Source organism: Coptis chinensis, chromosome 7 (genome assembly GCF_015680905.1).
Source record: "Coptis chinensis isolate HL-2020 chromosome 7, ASM1568090v1, whole genome shotgun sequence".
Taxonomy (NCBI): Eukaryota; Viridiplantae; Streptophyta; class Magnoliopsida; order Ranunculales; family Ranunculaceae; genus Coptis; species Coptis chinensis.
Window position 1 is genome coordinate 3,676,434 of NC_141462.1, and position 21,987 is coordinate 3,698,420.

Consider the following 21,987-nt stretch of genomic DNA (forward strand, 5'->3'; position numbering starts at 1 on the left):
CATAATACCTTTGTTAAGTGTATTATCGAAACGATCAGAAATTGATTTATGTTGGGACATTTCTTGTCGCTTGTTCCACATATACATTGCCAATTCGTCATTTTCTGGACACACTATTTGTCTTCGATTCTCCATTACAGAGAGATGGGTCTTAGAATTACAAAATTTGTAATCTTTCAAAGCTTCAATCTCCCATTTTCCTTCTTTTTTCGCGCCGAATTGAATTCGAAAATAAATGCCACGTCAATGCAGTTTAGAAACTATCGAGATATATGCGGAATATCGATACATTTCACAGTTTCCAGCACGATTGTGAATTCACTGAATTGTGAATTGTGAATTGTGATGATACGAAACCGGCACATCAGCACATGTTCTACTAATTGGATTATCTTGAGTTTGCATTTTTGTGTGCAATTAATAAAACGTTCCAAGTTCCAACAAAATTGCTTTCCATAAAAAGAATAAAAATTAAAAAGTCGGACTTAAAAATTAATTGTTGGGCCTCTTTTCTTTAGGATCTCTAACTGGTGACTGCTTTATAATGTGTTTTGAGTTTTTGAGTGTCTTAAGGGGCAAGTGAAGAATTTCTTTGTTGGCATCATTGATGAACAAGCTTTGCAGGTTAATATTAGGAAGCACATTCTCTTATTTTCTCAGTGTTTTCGTAGCATATATGTTCAGTCTGATTATCTAATAGCTAAAAGTTTAATATAAAACTACATTGTTTGCTTTGACAGGGAGAGGCCAGAGTACGCACACATAGATCCAATGTTCAACGCTGGCGATGCAGATGGTCTAGCACTCGAGGTTACAGGTATGGATCACAGATTGTTTGAAGCAGCCTCGTTGGGGAAAGTCGAGCTTTTGGAGCCTATTTTAGAAGGAAACACAGACGTCCTCCAACAAGTCACAACCAATAAAGAAACATTCATTCACATTGCTGCAGGGTATGGACACTATGAACTTGTCAAATTCATCCTTATCCAATATCCAATACTTCTTAGGGTACTTCTTTCCAAAGCAAACTTAGTTGGTGATACCCCACTGCACATAGCCGCAAGAGCTGGTCATTTGCATATACTAAATTTACTAATTGGCTGTGCTAAAAACTCTCAAAGTTCATCTTGGAGAGACATTGAAACCGGCAGAGCAGAAGCAACTGAAATTATGCGGAAGCAAAACAGGAAAAAAGATACTATTATGCACGAAGCAGCGAGAAACTGTCACCTTGAAATTGTAATATCTCTCATTAAAGAAGACCCCGAACTGCTATGTATAATTAATGATGTTGGTGAGTCTCCACTACATGTTGCCGTGGAAGCGGGGAAATTAGATGTCATAGAGGAAATGTTGAAAGCTGAACATTGTTCTTATAAAGGCCCAAATGGTCGAACAGCTTTGCATGCTGCTCTTATTTATAAAAAGCCAGGTAAGATCTGAATCTATCCTAGAGAGAATAAGTTTTTTGTATGAACTCAAAAACTGGTAGTTTACTTCTGATCAACCCATTCATCTAGAATCTCTATTTAGTTAGTGAGAACTATGCATGTGTTTGGTTCACTTGGTTTCTTCCTATTAGATACTAGTGTTTTGTTGCTGGCGGCATGCGTGTGTCGTGAAAATATAGTATTTCCACAATCTATATACTAGGGTATGTTGCAGCCGCCATTCTTTTTCTCCTTTCACTGGTTATGGAGTTATGGTTATATATATTCGCACAAAAACAACATTACTTGCGGGTCAATTTTCGGTTCCTCTCATCTGCATGCTCCCCTGTTTCCTTGGTCTCTCCAAAAAAAATTGATATGATTACCTTTCACTTTGTATTGGCATTCAGGTTCCTACTAATGTTTCTGACTACCTACTATTGCTTTTCATAAATCTTCAACATTTTATAGGTATAGCAAAAATATTACTGGAGAAAAGGCTCGAACTTGTCAAAGAAGCAGATGACAACAGAAGAACTCCACTTCACTTTGTATCGGCATTCGGGTTCCTCAACTCGATGCAAATGTTATTGGAAAATGATATCTCAACAAGCTATTTCTTAGACAAAAGTGGATCTGCTCCAATTCACATTGCATCTCAATATGGGCGACTTGACATAATCAAAGAGTTTGTGAACCGGCGACCAGAGCTAAAAGACTTGCTCGATGGAAGAGGGCAGAACATGCTTCATATTGCGATCAAATCGCAACATTGGAAAGTGGTTAAGTACATACTAAATGAAAGAGGATTTGATGGACTTTTAAATGGGCAGGATAAGGATGGTAACACTCCTTTGCATGAAGCTGCGATCACTGGTAACCCCTACATTGTGAATATTCTGGTCAAACACAAGAGAGTAGATGTGATGGCCTTGAATAACACACGATTGTCTGCTCTAGACATTGCAAGGTCACAATATCAAGAAAGGACGGAAAGAAAGGTATCAATTATTATTAATTAATGAAAACAATAAAAAAAAAAAACTTAAGTTTCACTTGGCTCAACAACAAGCAAGTTATTTCAGATTATTAGTGAAAATGAGAGCCATGTGGTTCTCGCCCCTCCTCTTGGTGACCATAAGATCGAACACTTAAAAAATGTTGTCTATTCCAGCCTCCCAGGTAGCATGGACTAGGGGTGGCAGTTTTGTACACGACCCTCTAATCCGACACGAAATTAGCGGGTTTAGGTTGGAAAAAAAGGTTTTTGGATCATTTAAAGGTTGACCCGCCGAACCCGTCAAATAAATGGGTTGGGTTAGGACCACATATGTTAACCCGAATAACCCGTTAGTAGACCCGATTAGTTCTCAGGTCTAATGGGTCGGGTCATCAACCCGTGACCTGTATAACCTATTTTAAGATAAGTTTCATTATTTTTTAAAATCTCATTATCATAACAACCTAAAATAAACGAATAAAAAGAGAAGGATTAGCCATCGTCATATTGATTCATTCGATAAATATATGTTTCATTATTCAATTTTCATTGATATGTAATTGGATTATGGATTGTTTTTTAGAATTAATACATATATTTTTTTATATATATGTTTTTTTTAAATAAAATCGTGAAATACTAAATATTTTGCATACATGTTGTCTGTGAATATGACTAAAATTAACCGGCGCCGCTTAATAGTCACCCGACTCGAATATGACAAACTTCGATTAGTAATTGGGTCGGGTTTAGGTTTTGTTCTCCTAACCCGACCCAACACCCGACCCATTGCCATTGCCACCCTTAGCATGGACTCACATAGCACCACTTTCAAGGGATTATCGAGAGGAAACAAATTGAGATGTTTTTTGTTTTAATAATAAAAACCTCTTTATAGTATTGCTTACAACTAACCTAAGCAATCAGGTGTATATATGAATCACAACACATGTTACTACCAATTAAGTAGTCTAATCGACCTATGTTGCTACGTCACAGTCCACCTAATCCGAAGGCTCTAAATGGATAATTGGTCATGGAGCTGTAACCGCGCCGGCTCTAAAAAATCATGCCGGAAGGCTAATATCACTGTCCCGAAAGAGCTTAATTAAATAATATGCTTTTGAGATTTTGATACGCTACCTCCCATGAGGAGACGGGTGCAAAAACAGTTGAGCTACAAGATCATACACAATTAAGTTGAGGCTTGAAATGTCAGATTTTTTATTTTTTTTTTTGAAGTTGTAAAAGTGAACCAAATATGCTAATTACATGGTGTTCTGATTCTCACCTACACGCAGGCCTTGGTGTTATCGACATTGTTGCATGTTTCAATTGCAAATCCACGATCCTATAATTGTGAAACCTTAAGAAAAGAAATCAATTACTGCTTTGAAAATCAACTAGAGTCAATCGAGTCATACAAGAAGAAAGGCGAAGTGCTTCTGGTGGTGGCGACACTGGTGGCCACGGTCACATTTGCTGCAGGCTTCACAATGCCCGGAGGATATAACCAAACTGACGACGAGAAAGTTGACAAGCATGAAGGAATGGCCGTCCTACAGAAAAAGAAAAAGTTTGAAGAGTTTGTTGCCGCTGATACATTGGCACTATATCTCTCAACAGGAACAGTGATTCTCCTTGTGCGGTTACAACTGATGAGAGGTAAAATACCAGCAACTATTACATATTGTGCATCACAACTGGCCACTGCACTAGCAGTTCTCTCGATGATACAAGCGTTCATGGCTGGTGTAACCGTTACATTAGATAAAGAGAGGAATCTGATCTATCCGATTTGCTTATCAGGATACTACATCTTCGTTCTTGCTTACGTTCTCCATTTCGGTGTTATCAAATTACTGTTTCCAATGTGCTACCGTTGGCGGGTAGCTGTTTATATCCTTTCTTGGATGAACAGACACGATTCGTCTTCTGGTCGAAATGATTTTTCCATGTTGTTTCGTTACAATGAGTGACAGCTGAATCAAACAATGTACTTACTGTTGTAGCAACACCAGTGGCCACATTTGCTAAATTCATTGTTTTGAGTGATGATTGGTATTAATTTGTAATATTGGGTTCTGAAAATGTCATGAATACGAGATCAATTTAATCTCACAATTTTCGATTTCGACTCTCGATTCTTCATTGAATCTGTTCATTTGGTAGATTTCTCTTCCTGCTCATTCTATTGATTTCTTTCTCCTTTTTGGGTAATCTCTTATTCTCCTTCAATCAATTCATTTTGATTTTTATTCTGGTTTTGGTGGATTTATTTTAGGCTCAGTCATCTGCGCTGAATTTAATATTATATTGTTATCTTCAGTTTAGTTCTATGGACGCCTTTTTCAGTTCAGTTTATTATTGGGTTTTTAATAGCTCAAATTTGCTATTAGTTTTTCCCTTTTGAAATTCTTCCAATAGTTTTTTGCTAGCAGTTCTTCTCTTCGATTCTGGCTCTGGTCGATTTGGTTTTGTGCTCATCCAATTATCATGTAACTTTTTCTTATTTTTTTTTTCTTCAATGGTTATTTCCGTGACACATGTTTTATTTCAGGAAGTGGGTGTATGCCATTGCCAGTTTAAATTGAGTTTTTCTTAAAAATAGAAAATTTTAATCTTCAATTCATTAAAAAAATTGAAATTTGCAGTTTTTAGGTGTACCGTGTACGTTATAATCATTTTATTGTATGCTCATAATCATTTTATTGTATGCTCACAATCATTTTGTTTATGCGTAAAAGTATGTTTGTGGGCTCTGCGTAAAAAATGTGTTCGTCATAGGATGGATCACGACGTGTATATACTTGACTTGATAGTTATACATTCATATAGGATTCATTTTTTGGTGATATCTAAAAGAGCCGGCTATATGGCCTGGTAAAAAACCTTATCTATATACTAAAGTAGAGACCTCTAAGAAAAACATTTCTCTCTCCTAGGTGGCACTCTAATATGCGAGATATCTTTTTCTCTCTCCCTAATATGCCATGTGGAACATATACAAAATTTATAGAAAGGGCCAATTTATTAGGAAACTGGAAAATCCCAAAATTTCCAACAATTCAACCCCATTAATTAGGACATGCATTAAAAAAAAAGTCAATTTACTATGAAAATATTAGTAGATTCCTAATTTGAATGCATTTCCACTTTCCCGATTTAATAATAGAATGTTATGATCCTAGGTGGACTCTTCTTAATTGAATTGAATACTACTCAATGGAATGCTTCCAATATGGAGTTTTCTATTATGAATTGAACATGTATTTGAGATGAACTCATGAACCTTATCAGTACGATCAAGCATTGGTTTCGGCATATAAGATATTGAGATATGCAGCAGTCCAGAAAAATCGAGATAGGTGTCTTGATCATCAAGTTTATTTGTGTGTGGGGAAGTAAAGATCGAAGATGAGCTAGAGCAGAGATGGCAGAGGTGAAGAAGTAGAACGTAGGGATGATGTTGAGATTTATACCAATATCAAGAGTAGGTGTACAGAAGTTGTCAATGATGAAAGATTGGTTGGTGGAGTTATGAGAGATAGATTATTGAAGAGCTTGGTGGAATAATGGATTGTTAAGGCGAAGAAACTCGAAAGCTAGAATTTCATTGTGAGGTGCGTGAGTTGGTGGAAGGAAGATTGATAATGGGAAGGTAGTAAAAATGGATTAATGAAGAAGTATGAAAGACATATTTGATGTAAGGAGCAGTGGAGCTAGTGTTGTAAGGTGGAGTTGTGATGAAAATTGTGAATTGTGATGGAGAGAGAAGGATGGTGTTTGAGTATGAGCTAGCCAAATTCTACCATGGAGATCAAGTGGCCTATTGCTGGTGAAGGGTATAGAACTACTGTGTGGTTCATCAACATGTTGATTTGCCTGAGAGTCGGATAAGAAACAGGGAAGAAAGAGGTTTTTAGAAGATGGAATAATTGTAGGGTAGTTAGGATTGTTGACGATGAATATTATTAAATTAACTAAGAGACCATATTATTCTAAGAGACCATATCACTATTGGACCAAAGACCAAATGAACAACATGTAAGGACTGATGAAATTCTAGGCTTAAGGCCATATGCCCGACACAATCAACTCCCCGAATTGAAGGTCTATTAATTATGTCTTCCATCGTTTTCCATTCCCAGAATCCCAGAGGGTATAAGAAAACAATTCGAAATAAGTAATATGAAAACAACATCTAAATACAGGAGAAGAAGGAACAAGTAGTAACTGCTACTTAGTTCAAGTAATATTTACATTTGACATACTATATTAAGAAATCTATCAGTCACAAAGAAGCAATTCATTTGCATAAACAATCGAGTTTCAACAAATTGTGAAAACCAACTTCAAAGTGAAGCTGAGCAATCTCCTACGAGATATTGCTCAAGTAGTAACAATTTTTCGGGTAGATACATCACCCTCGTTTCTTGATTAAGGTACAAAAACATAGAGCATCTGGTAAAGAAACTCCAAATTAGCTAACACTAGAGTCGAATGGCATATATGCTGCATAAGGTTAGCAGTTCTTTACATGCTCACCATGAGGTTCTGCATACCAGGAACCAATTCAGTAGAATAATCGGGGGGGAGAACCCAACTCAGACTGCAGTTTTCTTAGCGATTCGCCGAAATCTTCATACACATGAGAGAAACTTTCTAACGAGACTTCAAGGCTGAGGACCTCTACCTTCATTTCGTTCACATCACTTGATATATTATCAGATGCCACCTTTATGCTAATAATATGAATAAAATTCCCTTAGAAGTATTTATTAGATTGAAACACAAAAACTAGAGCCAGGGGAATTCCAAAGCTTCGGCCCGAAAGTAATATAAGCCAGACAACTATATATATGCAGTTTTTTTATGATTGTGAGAGTGTTAGACACTCCATTGTCGATCTATTGGATGTCAATGTCATATAATCGATTTCATTGTGAGAGACTATGGGCACTAACACTGATGTTCATGCATGCTCATTCATCTTCTTCTTAAACCCTGTAAACCTTCGACACTATGTTTTATTCTTCTTAATTCTCTACTAATTGCATTGAGCTTTTGTATATATTGAGTATTACACATTATCGTTACATGTAATCGATGCACATTATGTTCTGTATGAGATAAAGAAGCATGACACATGCAACACTTGCTGAATACTCATCTTTCCCAATAGGCTGTGGTCTTCAAGTCACCAACGTTAATGTGCATTACCAGCAAACAGTGGTAATAGCCTATACGTACATGTTTGATCCATTGACTAGAAATTGGTTTGAAGCTATATGATCATGAAGTGAAAGGTTAATTAGTTAAGCATGTTAGATATTGACACATGTAGAAGTAATGGAAAAGAATCAAAGATGCATGTCACATATTTTTTTAATTGGTTAAATGTACTGTATATTCGTTGTTTATGTTGTTTGATATCGATTTTGTTTGTGAATTTCACGTAACTGTTTCACATTGTTGTAATTAAATCAACATAGAGTTTGTCATTATATGGTTAAGAAAGTTTTCATCCTAATAGATTTTGGGGTTTTTAATGTATTTTAGGATTCTGATTGTGGGGGTGCATTGTTAGGATGGATTGGGAATCTCATATATAGTAGCTCGGTATATTATTGAATTAAGTCTTAAGTGTGGTATATGTTCAGCACAGACTATCTCTAAAATCTTTCGACAAAATTTATGTCATTAAATCGGATTAGTATAAATAGTTTGAATTGTAAGACATGTTGTAGGTTCATGATATTATTTCCAGATAAACAGAGTAAAACTCAAGTCCGCTCAACACCAATTAAGAGGACATAACTAGCAGGAGTTATAAGGCCTTAGAAGCGGGAACACAATTCATCTTCTAGAGTAAATATAATAGGAAACGAAAAACGAGAGATTTTGGATTGTTCAATTCTTAATAGTGCTACTAAATATCTTTTTAATACTCAATATGCGTTACTCAATGAATTAGATCGTCTGCACCTTTCGTAGAAGATCTATAATGTGTTCCTCAAGTAGAATCTAAGGTATAGTACTCACATTTACTATGTCATTATGCCATTAGGTCAACATTATCTCTTCTATCTATATTTGTTAAATGCCTTGCTCTCCTTTTCATTGGTGTAAATTTATATTGTGATTTTCTAATGGATGAAGATGAAGTCTTTTCCCTTGAGGCGTAAAAAACTGGAATAGCCCCTAGCAATAGAGCCAGAATACAACTTCAACAAATGCTCACCTTCAGCAGGTTGCATAAGACACACCATTCATTGTTTGATCATTAACACATTAAGTCGTGGGTTTTCAAGACAATTGAAAATTTATGTAACATAAATGAAATGGAGCCTTTCTCTATCACATAAAAAAAATATAAGTGTATTATCGAAAAGAGAGTTGTTTCTCCAGTCTCCACGATGTTATTTTATTTTATTTTATTTTTTAGAGAAAAGAGAGTTATCCATAATTAATTGTTATAAACACGCCTATACTAGAAGTCCTTCCTAAATTATTATTACCTTATGAAGTATTCTATTAGTTTCCGAATTTAAATGTTTTTACAGAAATTTTTAGCTTATGATTAAAAAAAAAAAAACAAGTTTAAACTTGGTTTTGGAGTTAATTATAAAAGAGGAAAATTCTTTGGCAAAGTATTTAAAAGATCCCGGGGCATATGCCGGGTCCAAAAACTAGTATATTATTAATCATAACTATAAAACACACAAATCTAAAATAGATTTTGAGCCGGGCTATTATCGGACTGTCCAATAATATCTATCTATTAACACTACTAAAGCGCTGTCCTTTACTGTGTTCTGAGAGCTCCATGTCATCTTTACGGTTTCGTTCACTCTCTCATATTTTCTTCCCGAAGCGTTGCAACACTTGAGGAGGACTCAATCCCTCACTGCAAATGCCCTCTTTCAATCCCTCAATATTTTCTAATCCGTTTCTTCCCTCTATTTTTCATTTACATCCATACACAAACATTAACACAAGATTATGACTTAAAAAAAAAAGGTATGTTCAATCTTTCTATCACGCCAATTCATTTCAAATCAAAAGATTTTTAAAATATTTATACTTATAGATTTGGGGAGTAATTCCTGTTCATCTATGATATAATTGATATTATTAGAATTACTCTGCTGTTTTTTTCATTCTTTATTAAAAGCATTTGCTTATGTGTTACCAATTTATCAATATCTTCCAACTCCAATATTATTATCTGTTCGTTCCTCTCTTTTGTCACTTTACATTTCTTTACAACTAATTGTTCAACATTTTTAGAAGAGAATTCTATGTATACAATTATTTGTAATATATATATCCTTACTTATTAATATTAATTTTTTTCAGGCACAAATGAATACTATTACAATGGAGGAGGCGAGAAAGTTGAGATTCCCAAGAGGAAGATTGAGTGTCTATATAATCAGTTCTTAAATAAAAGGTCACGACCGATTTCTAATCGTTCTACTCCTACGGTTTGTTTACATTCACGTACTGTTGTTTATGAGGATTACAAACAATTAAATCAATTCATCAGTTTTAATGTTGGTTTCTTGAAAACAACAGAGAAATTGCTCTCTTCTCCATTCCATTTTCTTCTCCTTCTTTAGTATTTTCATCTTCCGAAGAAACTATACCATGTGTTGTTTGAGAAAACGCCAAAGAAGATATTACTGCACTACTTACTTCATGTGTTTATTGTCTTTTTAGTTTTATGTCCCCACTAGGCATTTCAGTGCTATGTTATTCAAATATCATAATCGAATAGAAAATATTTGGGTTTAATCACAACCGAATAGGGAGTAGATAGAATTCACAACTTTCCATTTGAAATTGTTGCAGTCTGGTCCATATTACGTTAGGGTTCTTTCTGTAATACCCAGTATGTCAAGTATGAAGGACTGTTTCATTACATTGAACTGCCACAATCTGTTGACATACCTACAAGTTACAGAAGTAGTTGTGAGATGTGTGTTTCGACCCCCACCTATGTGGCAAACGTCCATTAGTAGGGGTCTCCACTTTATTCGTTTAATCGACAGGGCTAAAGCCCAATTTGCAATACCATGGATCAATATACAGGCCCATTAACTCATGTGTCTAAGGCTAAACCTTAGCCACATGACTTGCCACTAATGTACATTGATTTATGTCCAGATTCATTTTTTATCAAAGAGATAATTATCAGTTGAAAGTTATAATCTATCACAATTACTCAAGCTACAAGATTACTTGAGCTACAAGGACTCTCTATTCTACCTATATAAATACCAAACTATTTTTCATTCAGAACTATGTTCTTGAGACTTGATCCCATTGATAATTTAGGTACGTAGGCAACCGCAAGGTACAGTCTCATCATTCCCCCGATCACCATCATTTTTCTAATTACTTTTCTACGTTCTTCGTCTCTTTTATCAACACTTGATGTTTTGATCATATCTGGTCGAAACATAATTGGCGCCGTCTGCGGTTCTTATGCAAAACCGACGATCACGTTCTACAAAAGTTATGATGAATACTCGACGAGCCTAAGTTCTCGATGCACTTACTGACGATCATCGTGAATGTGCGGTTCCAGGTCAACCTGGCGGTATCAAACTACTCCCTCCTATTCCTTTTCAACATCCGATTGCATACGACTCGGCTACCGTTCCACCGATGCGCCAAATTATTCAGCACGAAGTTATTGCCTCTGACGATTCTTCGTCATCTATTACGGATAATGTCCGTCATATGTCTCGAGGCATTCTTGTATTGAAAATATTACACTGGCCTTGTTTCATGCTGTAAGACGTCTTAAGCTTATTTCAAAGAAGGAATAGTCGAAGTTTATACTTGTCGAATATCCGGCATTGCGCCAAGTTTTTTAGCGTCTACGGATCGAGTCGAGAATGGAAAAGTTACCTTAAGCGTTCTGGCATTGTCTCGACACTTATACAATTAAACAGAGACAAACTTTGGTTTCACTAATGACTGATTTTCTTATTGATGATATTCCTATGTCGAAAGCATTACTCGATGAGGAAAACGTCGATCTCTAATTGTCATTACCTCCGGGGGGCGATGACTTGAAATATTTATCAGATATATCAGCTAATTGTTAGATTTACACCGATAGTTCGCATAATAAGTCCGCCTCCGGTCTTGTTTGTGTCATCTTGAAGCTGAATGAAGACATAATTGAGAGGTCTCTACATTGGGGATTTGACGCGTCAAATAATATGGCCGAGTCCGAAACTGTCATTTGTAGTATACGCACAACTCTTCAACTGGGGGCGACTAAGTTACGATTAATTATTCTAAGTTAGTCGTTAGCCAATTTGAATGATAATATGCGGCTCGCAATGATAGAATGGACGTTTATTTAGACTTCGTTCAACGAATTGCATGAAATTTTACATCTATCATTACTGTACAGTATCCGCATTATGATGTAAGGCATCCTAATTCTATCGCATACTTATCCGTGAAAAATCAAGTCATCACTGTTATGACAACACTATATTAGACACTTATATGCTGTAAGATGATTCCAACGAGTTTGGCACTGATAATGTCTCGGTATCTACCGACGACGATCATGCAGCTGACAATGCTCAGGAATTTCTGATGACTAAAAACTCTATCACAGCAGCACAAGTCTCAATCCTATCCTTCGTTGTTTGGGCAGAACGAACAATTTACTAGGCCTCGAAGAAATTCATTTAGGACTATGTGAACACCACTCCCGGGGGCGAAGTCTCGCTCACATAGCAATGACCTAATGGTATTGGTGGCCATACATGCCAAAGGATGTTAAGCGTTTGTTCGAGAAGTGTGTGCCTTGTCAAACACATGATATATGATATGGGTCAACTTCCCGCGACGAAGCGTCATCTAATCCATAAACCTTGGTCATTTGCGAAATGGGGCCTTGACATTGTTGGTTTATTTCCGGCTGACCCTTGGCGGTGTTAGTTTTAAACCGTCGCAACAAATTATTTTACTAAAGGGAGCGGACAAAATAAACAAGTTGAACGAAAAACCGGACAAAAATTTGTTAGTGCGTTTACTGATTCAATAGTTTCTTTTCCATTATTATTTTGCACTTTTCAAGATTTGTGCTCAATAAAGTCTTTCTTTCCACGCCGGTTCTAATGGTATCATTTTGTTTCCATCGCAACATTATTATCGTTACGACAAAATCGGCGAAATTACCACGTTTAGCCGTCGGTCTAACTTTGAACGCTTTTACGCGCTTTAGTTCGTTACTATCGCTATTTACAAAAAAATTACCCGTTTAATTTACGAAATTACCACGCGAATTTCATCGGTTACTATCGCTAAGTTGAATCGGCGTTTACCGCGTTTAATTTAAATTCGCTAAGAGTGAATCTTTTACTATCGTTATGACAAAACATAATCGACAAAGTTACAGCGTTTAGCGATTAGCTTCAAAATCGGCCTAAGTTTGAACGCTTTTGAACACTTTTCTTAGTTCATTACGACAAAATCGTTAAGTTACGCAAAATCCGGTTTGAACGCTAAATTACCACGCTTTAATTTAATCGCCCTAAGTTTGAACGCTTTTATGCTTTGAACGCTTTTAGTTCGTTATTTTCGCTCACGACAAAATCGGAAAGTTGCCACGTTTAACCCGTCCGCCTAAGTTTGAGCGTTTTTACGTTCGCTTAGTTCGTTACTATCGCTACTGCAAAATCTGACGAAGTTACCACGTTTAACTTTGTCAATCTAAGTTTGAACGTTTTTACGCTCGCTTAGTCTAATTTTGCCAAGTTAAGTTAGCATTGGGGGCGTTTTTCTCTACATGGGGCGTTTCATTCTATTTCGTTTCATTTACATAACTCAACAACATTGTCAATTTTCCACAGGTATGTTATCTGACATCACAACGATATTTAATTGCAAACACATACTTTATTTTTATTTTCATTACAAGAATTTTTAGCTCTATGATATTACATTCACACAATCACATAATCATTGGTTTGGGAAAAGCCAATGGTTCCTTATCAGTTTTTTGCTTATACAACTCGTACAACTCTTTCCGTTTCAAGCAAAACTATATGCCAGCTTAATTTTTTTTTTTTTTTTTTTTTCCTAAGGCATTGTTCTGATCTTTCTACGAGAAATTTTTCGAGTAAACAGTTTCAACAGTTTCATGCCGATTTTTCTGAGCGAATCTTTCCGAGCGAATTGAACCTTTCCAACAGTTTCATTATTTTTTCTAAGGCATTGAGCCGATTTTTCCGGGCGAATCTTTCCGAGTTAAACTTTCCAACAGCGCTATAAGATATTGAGCTGATCTTTCTCAACGAAATTTCTTTCAACTTCTTTCATTCTTCTATGACATTAATTGACACCTTGTTACTCAAAACTTTTCTCCGTCGACTCTTTGTGAATATATTTTGTTCGTACTACCGCCGTTTCTCCATGCGGCAAAAAATTCGCATTACGTTCACTTTCTAAGCGAAAACTTTATTCAGCTTCTTTATTATTTTTTTTCTCTACGGCATTGTGATCTTTCTGTTTGAAACTTTTCGTCAATATCTTTTGCTCGTAATTCCGCCGTTTCAACCTGCGACGCAAATACAAATATTTTCGTTAGTCTTTCAGACTTAACCAAAATTTGAAGCTAACTGGTAAAAAAATATTGACATACCCGTTTCATCTTTGTCATCATTTTTTTTGCCACCGCTTTGTCATAGTCTCCGAACTTTTCTCCGTCTTCTTCGGCAGCCCAGAATAACTCAATAATTGCGCAATTTCTTTGCTTAACGGAATTGCACTCCCGCAACTTAATTATGAGTAAGCCATTACTACTTCATCTTCTTCGACTTTCGTTTCAAATTCATACACTTCGTCCATCTCAAATCTCTCGAATACTAGTATTTTCCGTAGTTCTTTAAGTGAACATCGCCGTGGCGTCGTGCGTTTGTTGTATCTGTCACCTTCTTTCCACCTCACCAAGTCTACGATCGTCATCGAGTTTTTTTCTTCTTGATTATCTTTCATCAGTGTAATACGATCGTTTCTACCTGCAAAAAAAAGAAAAGCTCAAAACCGGTTCATCGGGCCAAATCGGTTACAACACAGTGCGGTGCCCTTCCTTTACAGGCGTTACACGATATCATGTTTGTTAATATCTGAGTTCCGGATGTACCAGGCCAAACTAGATAAGTGCAAGTACAGTGCCCTTCTTTTCCTTGCGCTGCACCGTATCATGTTGGTTTATATTAGTTTTTTGAATACTAGCGCCATCAGTATCGCCATCACGAAGTGTCTTCCACACCAGACCATGAAGAGGTTCACTGCAACTACCAAAGTTAGTAATTTTTGTCGCCACCATATGTTCCATGCAAGGAATTCATGAGGAAAGAGTTCAACAGTTCAACGACCATAAAAATAAATAAATAAATAAATAAAAAATTAAAAAAAAAAAACAAATTTTACCGCGCAAAATTTACTTACCATGGAAGTCGAAACACAAGCTGCGATGCAGAGTGTCTGTTCGTTGGACGCGGCTGTGGTTTTTTATTGAAGCTGAGGAACACCCATCTCGATATCCTTCCACCGATAGGAGAGAGATATTCGCTGTTCTGTAAAACTAGCCTGACGCTGTGCCCTCCACTTTCGGAACCACGAACCAAGGGCCTTTGCCCCCGTAACCGCATGACCCTTTCCTAGCTTGGATCGGGCAAGACAGAAACTTGCTCGCACAATCCCGACCAGAGAGGGGCACATCCCTTGCGTTACAAACCCTCGTAAAAAAAGTTGAAGGGAGAGAGACGTACTTGTTGGTCTACGCGAGGAAGAATCACGGAGTTGTAAAACAGCAGTGTTGGCGATATTGTAGTCGACAGAGAGGACAGAGCAAATCTCTTGTTTACGAGCTACCAAGCCTTGACCACGTTTTACTTAATAAGAGTCATGGTTTTTCATGGATTAGGATATACGGGAGCTGCACCAGCACTTATATAGGGTTTACGAGCGGGTTTTCCAGTGCTGGTGGGATTCTTCTCCAACTCCAACTTCATCTCTACTCTCAATTCTTATCTCCTCCACATTCTTATCTCATCCGAATATTTTGAGTCCAATTAGTATTTAACTTCCTTTTATTACTATTATTACTAAACTGCCCCTACGTTTAATTTTCAACGGTATAATCCAAGTATCGCTATTCCGTTGGCACGCATCGTCGAATTTAAATTTCGTATTATTACGCGTGACGCTGCGTTGATGCGTTTAATCGAATTTTTTTGCAATTTTATTTACGTGCATATTTTATTTATTTCGTGCATTTTCGCCATCTTTTATTTAACTACATTCGTCCCTCGTGATATCGTTAGTTTGACATTATTTCGTTCCCGATAATTCACTTAATTTTTTTTCGACGATCAATTTTCCAATTATTTCTTTTACGACGACACTTCGTTATACATTCCACTCATTTTTTTTTTTTCTTTGCCATATGAACTTTGTTCGCATGCCAAAGAGGGCGGTGTTTCGACCCCCCCTACGCGGGCAAACGCCCATTAGTAGGTGTCTCCACTTTATTCGTTTAATCGACAGGGCTAAAGCCCAATTTGCAATACCATGGATCAATGTACAGGCCCATTAACTCATGTGTCTAAGGCTGAACCTTAGTCACATGGCTTCCCACTAATGTACATTGATTTATGTCTAGATTCATTTCTTATCAAAGAGATAATTATCAGTTGAAAGTTATAATCTATCACAATTACTCAAGCTACAAGATTACTTGAGCTACAAGGACTCTCTACTCTACCTATATAAATACCAAACTATTTTTCATTCAGAACTACGTTCTTGAGACTTGATCTCATTGATAATTTGGGTACGTAGGCAACCGCAAGGTACAGTCTCATCATTCCCCCGATCACCATCATTTTTCTAATTACTTTTCTACGTTCTTCGTCTCTTTTATCAACACTTGATGTTTTGATCATATCTGGTCGAAACAATGTGACAGAGTCATATTCGCAAGTCTAATGTTAAAGCCAGCTATTAAAACAGTTACCCATTTCCTTCCTGAAATTCTTTTCATTTATATATATGTATCCAATCTTCAGTTTTCTTACTCAATTGACGTCTGACTTATGAGTTTAGCCATTTTTAGTATATTCAAAAACATTGTAATGTTTCTTTTATCTTTCTTTTAAAACGGTTCTTTGTTTATCCATTGTTGGTATCCTCTATTTTTGTGCATAAATTAAGACTCAACATTTGTGTAGTGGCTTCAGTGCAAGCCTTGCCAACTTAACAACCATGTGTATAACATTGTTCCATAAGCTTGCAAACAAGGTAATATTCCATTTTCTATTCTTCTTGAAAAAAAAATCTACTCTGCCTACTCTGTAAAAAACATTTTCTCAATTGAAGATAGAGTTCAATTATGTTAGCGTGGGGTGCTAAAACAAAGATTCATGATGTCTGAAGAGTTACATTATCTTTTCCTCTTCAAGGTGTTCATCTTTGGGTTACTAGAGATGTCTGGTCAGCAATATGGGTGTTGAGTGCTACAAAATAGGTTTTTTTAAATCTGAGGTTTTAATATTTTTTTCTTTTAAGGTGTTTATATAAGTTGATTTAATATATATATTTATCTTTTGTTTACAGGGAGGAAAAAAATTAAAATTATATTTATGAGTGATCCCATACTCAGATCATCAAGCAAGCAATCTCCATTTTCAGTGAGAGCTAGGTCAGCAGCGACTGAATCAATCAATGCCTGCTGAAACTTCGATACTTCTTTCACTGATGAAGCTTCAATTCATTGACAATCATTTTATTTCAAAAGGTCCTTTACTGAAGGGTAAAAGGCTCTGTTTGTCTCCTTGGATCCCTTATCCTAATGCATGAGTATATTAATCTGATCACATAATTCCGCTCTCAAAAACTTCTGGAATCTACTTCTTTTTTGATAAATGACAAGGTATTACCTCTCTTTCACTGAATCTTTTTTATGTCGTTAAACCACTATAGTTATTAAATGTAATGTTTATATGAAATATTTTGATGGACCCCTCTTTTCTTTTTTCTTCCCTTTATTCCGATGATTTTTTTTCCCAACATTGTAACAATTAAACAACATTAAATACTGTCATCTTTGTTGACTGTGACTACATTAGCTTTTGAACATTAACGGATATACATAGCAGGCTTGATATTGCAGGAATGTGCTATATAATCTTAATGTTGGAGAAACAAATTACTTTATTACTTACTAACCTATAGTTTCTTGATGTCTAATAACTTCCTGATAGTTTTCACAATTTAATATTCACCCAGTAGTCCCATACTCAACTCAGTTTAATTTTTTAATTTGTATCATATTGAATACAGTTTGAACCCAAACAATCCATTTCATTACCATGTCTTTTGCAGTGCATAGTGATGTTGTGGTGCATTGCCACTACTAAAGTTTCATGGTGTCTTTTGTTTTGTCCCCCCTTGCATCAATAATGTATTTTGTGTATATTTTACGAGTAGAATTAAAACTAAGTTACATTGACACGGACATGTGTGTCCATATCCAACACGGATACGAAGTGTCTGACACGGCAAGATATAAAAAATTGAAGTATATTACATACGGGTATGTGTCCGACATGGACACGTGGATACGTATCCGACACGGATTTTTTTTGAAATATGGCATGTCCATGTAACATAGAATTAAAACAATGTCTCATTTATTTAGATTATACATACGACTGAAGCGTATCCGACATTATGTATGTATATATATAGGATCGAAACTAGGTTTGAATTGAAACAAGTTTTAGTGCATAATTTGAGATTCTTAAGTATAACAAGATGACACACTGACCGAAAACAAGTTTGGCATCTGTTATATAAATTTAGAAGACGTTAATAAGTCAATACAGATATGGCAATGGAGGATTGCTTCTAGAAATGTTTAAAAGCCTCCAAAAGGCTGTGAGCGCCATATGAAGTTTCCGAGATCATTGTTATTAATTACAAGGAAATGGAAGCATTTTGTGACTAGCACGATATAATATTGGTCGTCATTCTTATTCGTTCTTGCAATTGTTTGTCAGAGTTCGGGCTGTTCCTACACTAGGTATGTCTACATCTTAAGTTTCTTTATTACAAAAAAAATGTACACATCTAAGTTGCTTCCATGTGTCTTAGTTTTTGTGAAATTCGTTTGTTATGAAAAAAACACATCTATTTTGGATCTACTTTTTGTTTTTCCTTGAAAGTTTGATTTGATTTGATTTGATTTGAAACTATGAAAAAAATGTTAGAATGCCAGTGACTTCATTACCCTAGATTGAATTTAACTATGTCAGACTTCATTACTCCTGCTCTCATGCTCAAATACTAATTTGTAGTAGAAACACAACACACTTATTTGTTCATCAGTATTGACTCAACAAACTTAGTGCACTGAATGGAGTTCAAGAGCATTTGCCTGGCTTCATGTTTTTTTTAAACATATATTTTTTCCCATTACAGTTGACCTGGGGATTGAGTATTTATAAAAGAGGAATAGTTAATGCACAACGTGTTGCTATTTGAGCATCACTAGCAAAACAAATGTTGGGTATGATATTGTGAGGTCTATTACTGGCAAAATCCTATTTGGCTTGGAAGGTGCAGAAATGGTGATCAACTTAAGTTTTAAGAAAGGAGTTGCTGACTTTATTGGTGCCATTTTTTTAGGGAAGTACAAAGAAGATAGGGAGGATACTTGCAATCTTGCAGATCCTAAACAATGCTCGGATTGGGCTTGGAGGCAAATACTGGGTGGTCGTTAAATTATATTTGAATTCCCTTTCTTCTGTTGTAATTTATGGTCTACCAAGCTTGCACCCTGGCCTTTCATGTATGGCCCAGTGGTATATTGTGAATACCAACCTGACTTCAAAGAAAATCCGATTATCTTGCCGAATTACTTAAGCGGCTAATAAATTTATAGAAGACATTTTCTCATATCTTCGTCATGCATTTTACTAGCCTAGAATTGTTCCAGTTGGGACTCCGGCCATACAAGAAACAAGCTGATTGGTCGTATCTTACTTCTTAGCAGTTCCCTTGAAAAAGGTGTCAGTCCGTGATGTTATAGTGCTCCCTTTTAATCTAAACAAACTTATGCATGTGGTGTGCAATCAACAACATACATGATCCATTGTCTTGACTATTGACTCTTGACTCTTGACTCCTAATCCAAGTGCAATATTAAACCTTGAAAACATATGACATTTCTCTTACAAATTAGAATTACAAATTAGAATAGATTTTTTGGTATAATCCTGTACAAAAGTAGTGTACTCATGTTTATTTTCACAGTTCAGAAGTCAAATTAACACAGTTTTCCGCTTATAGAATCTTATCACTAGCACTTCACAGCGGTGTCTTTCTTCTATCTTGCTATTTTACTTTCAGCTTATGTCCCAAACACAGATTTGTGAAAAAAATATAAAATATCCTGCTGTATTTTCAAAATTTAGCTTTCACAACGTGGGTCTTTTCCAGATTGTCTTTTGCCAGACAATTAATATTCATAGATGATAAAGTTTTACACAAGCATTTTTTCAAAGTAAGAAAAAAAAAAAAAGGAAAAAATTGTGTTCCATAGTCGTACTATGTTGTGGGTAGGATTTTCACGACCCAGGCTTACGGTTCAGTCCCCGTGCAACGCACGGGTAGACACGCTAGTTAGGGACTTTGTGTTTGTTAAATTTTAACTCATGGAAAGGAAAGGAAATAAAATGGGTGGTCCATTATGGAATGGAATGGAAAGGAAATAATTTTAAATGGTATGTGTTTGGTAAACTGAGGAAAAGAAAGTAAAAACTGAGGAAAGGAATAATCATGTTTGTTTGCAAAAACTATGGAAAGGAATAATTGTATTGTTGGGTCATGGGTGTATTAGTAGTAAGCCCTATCTATCTATTTCCTTTCCTTTCCTTTCCACAAAAATTTCAGAGGTTAGCTAAAGACACAAAACCTTTTCCATTTCTATGATTTTGTTTCCATATGGAAAAGCTCATTTCCTTTCCATGGGTAAACAAACGCCTTAAAAACTATGGAAAAGGTGGACCACTCTTATTTTCCTTTCCTTTCCATAGTGTTTCCATCATAACAAACACACCAGTAATGGTTCCATTACCAGCACGAGGACATCTAAACGAATTACTACAGTTGACCAGACTCATATCTTCCAAACATGTAGCGGTTCATTACATCGGCCCCGTCACACACAATCAACAAGCCAGGGATCGATTGCATGGTTGGGACCCTTCAACTATCTATATCGAACATTCATTTTCACGATTTCACACTTCCTCAATTCATTACTCCTCCCCCACACCCTCATTGTTAAAACAAGTTCCCGTCACATTTACAACCAACCTTGGATGCTTCAATGCACCTTCGCAAACCTCTCGGCTTACTTCTTCGTTCTCTTTCTTCTATTACTAGATGAGTAGTCGTTGTGTATGATTCACTCATGTCGATTCATTCTTTGAAGAAGCCTTTTATTTCTAGTCTTTGAGACTCCATCGCTTCCATGGCATCTCTCGGTCATTTGTATCCGTGAAGTGTCAAAATGGCCCCTCAAACCCTTAGCCCGCCCCAGGCCCGCCCATAGGGCGAAAAAAGCCCTCAAAATGAAGCCCACACATTAGGTGGTTTTGGGCCGACCAACCCTCAAGCCTTTGAGGGAGGGTAAGGGCCTAGACTTCGAAACTTAAAGCCCTCCCTTAAGCCCGACCCTCATTAGGCCCTCAACATTTATTACATATATTTTAATAAAAAGATTTACAATATATTTTATTTTAACATTAATATGCTAAAAATCACTTAAAAAAAAAATTTATCTATTAAGTTTGCCAACCTTATAATTTCATTATAATATTTTATGAAATGAATTTAATTGATCTTAATTGACTAATACAACTTTAACAAGTTTTTTTAGTAGTTTGAAGGTTTAATTGTGAAATGCATTCGATTTTATCATTTTTAACTAATGTTTATAAATTTATTTTGTAAATCAAATGTATAACATAGTATCCGGGCCCTCACGTTTGGCCCTCAAGCCCGCCCTTCAAGCCCTCCGAGGGTTGAGAGGCGGGTAAAACTTTCGAGATTTAAGTATTGGCCCGACCCGACCCGGCCCTCGAAGTAAATGAGGGTAGGGCTGGCCCGGCCCTCAAAGCATGAGGGCTTCATTGTTTCCCAGCCCATTTGACACCACTAATATTCCGGCCTCTATCGCAAGTGGGAAATGCTTGGTAAACCAGCTGCCGAAGATAAGAAGAGCACCGAAATTCAATTTATGGTATGATATATCCTTGAAGTGAACATATGGCGGAATCCAAAGGAACAGGTCTTTTTCTGAGCTTACTAGTCCTTACAATTTTTAATAAAACTAAAAAAGGACTGAAAGTTTTGTTGAAGTACACCTAAACTGGACAACACAGTTATTGTCACTATTAAGTGTTTAACATCAAATTTAATTGGTTTCATCCTATTCTCTACCATGAG

The 21,987-nt window shown here is 36.2% G+C and overlaps 1 protein-coding gene and 1 long non-coding RNA gene across 6 annotated transcripts; both read left to right on the forward strand.

Moving 5' to 3' along the window:
• The first annotated feature begins 342 nt into the window (after positions 1 to 342).
• LOC147485300 (protein ACCELERATED CELL DEATH 6-like) lies at positions 343 to 4,561 on the forward strand. The gene is made up of 4 exons (XM_086569864.1): positions 343 to 624; positions 741 to 1,432; positions 1,902 to 2,431; positions 3,732 to 4,561. Exons 1-4 carry the CDS (start codon positions 608 to 610, stop codon positions 4,407 to 4,409), a joined length of 1,917 nt encoding a protein of 638 aa, XP_086425990.1. The 5' UTR covers positions 343 to 607; the 3' UTR covers positions 4,410 to 4,561.
• Positions 4,562 to 9,796: 5,235 nt separating this feature from the next.
• Positions 9,797 to 19,398, forward strand: LOC147485301 (uncharacterized). 5 transcript variants are annotated; one of them, XR_015202913.1, is made up of 5 exons: positions 9,797 to 9,886; positions 16,704 to 16,773; positions 16,935 to 16,999; positions 17,089 to 17,404; positions 19,093 to 19,398. It is a non-coding gene; the product is annotated as an uncharacterized LOC147485301 (long non-coding RNA). The 5 variants fall into 5 exon arrangements; XR_015202914.1 differs by lacking the exon at positions 9,797 to 9,886 and adding an exon at positions 9,906 to 9,920; XR_015202912.1 differs by lacking the exon at positions 9,797 to 9,886 and having other exon boundaries at positions 16,439 to 16,773.
• Positions 19,399 to 21,987: the final 2,589 nt, after the last annotated feature.

Bases quoted from the DNA above. Each gene is read 5' to 3' on its own strand.
- LOC147485300 (XM_086569864.1), top strand. The intron at 1,433-1,901 runs GTAAGATCTGAA...AACATTTTATAG, and splicing joins TCTTATTTATAAAAAGCCAG to GTATAGCAAAAATATTACTG. The intron at 2,432-3,731 runs GTATCAATTATT...ACCTACACGCAG, and splicing joins AAGAAAGGACGGAAAGAAAG to GCCTTGGTGTTATCGACATT.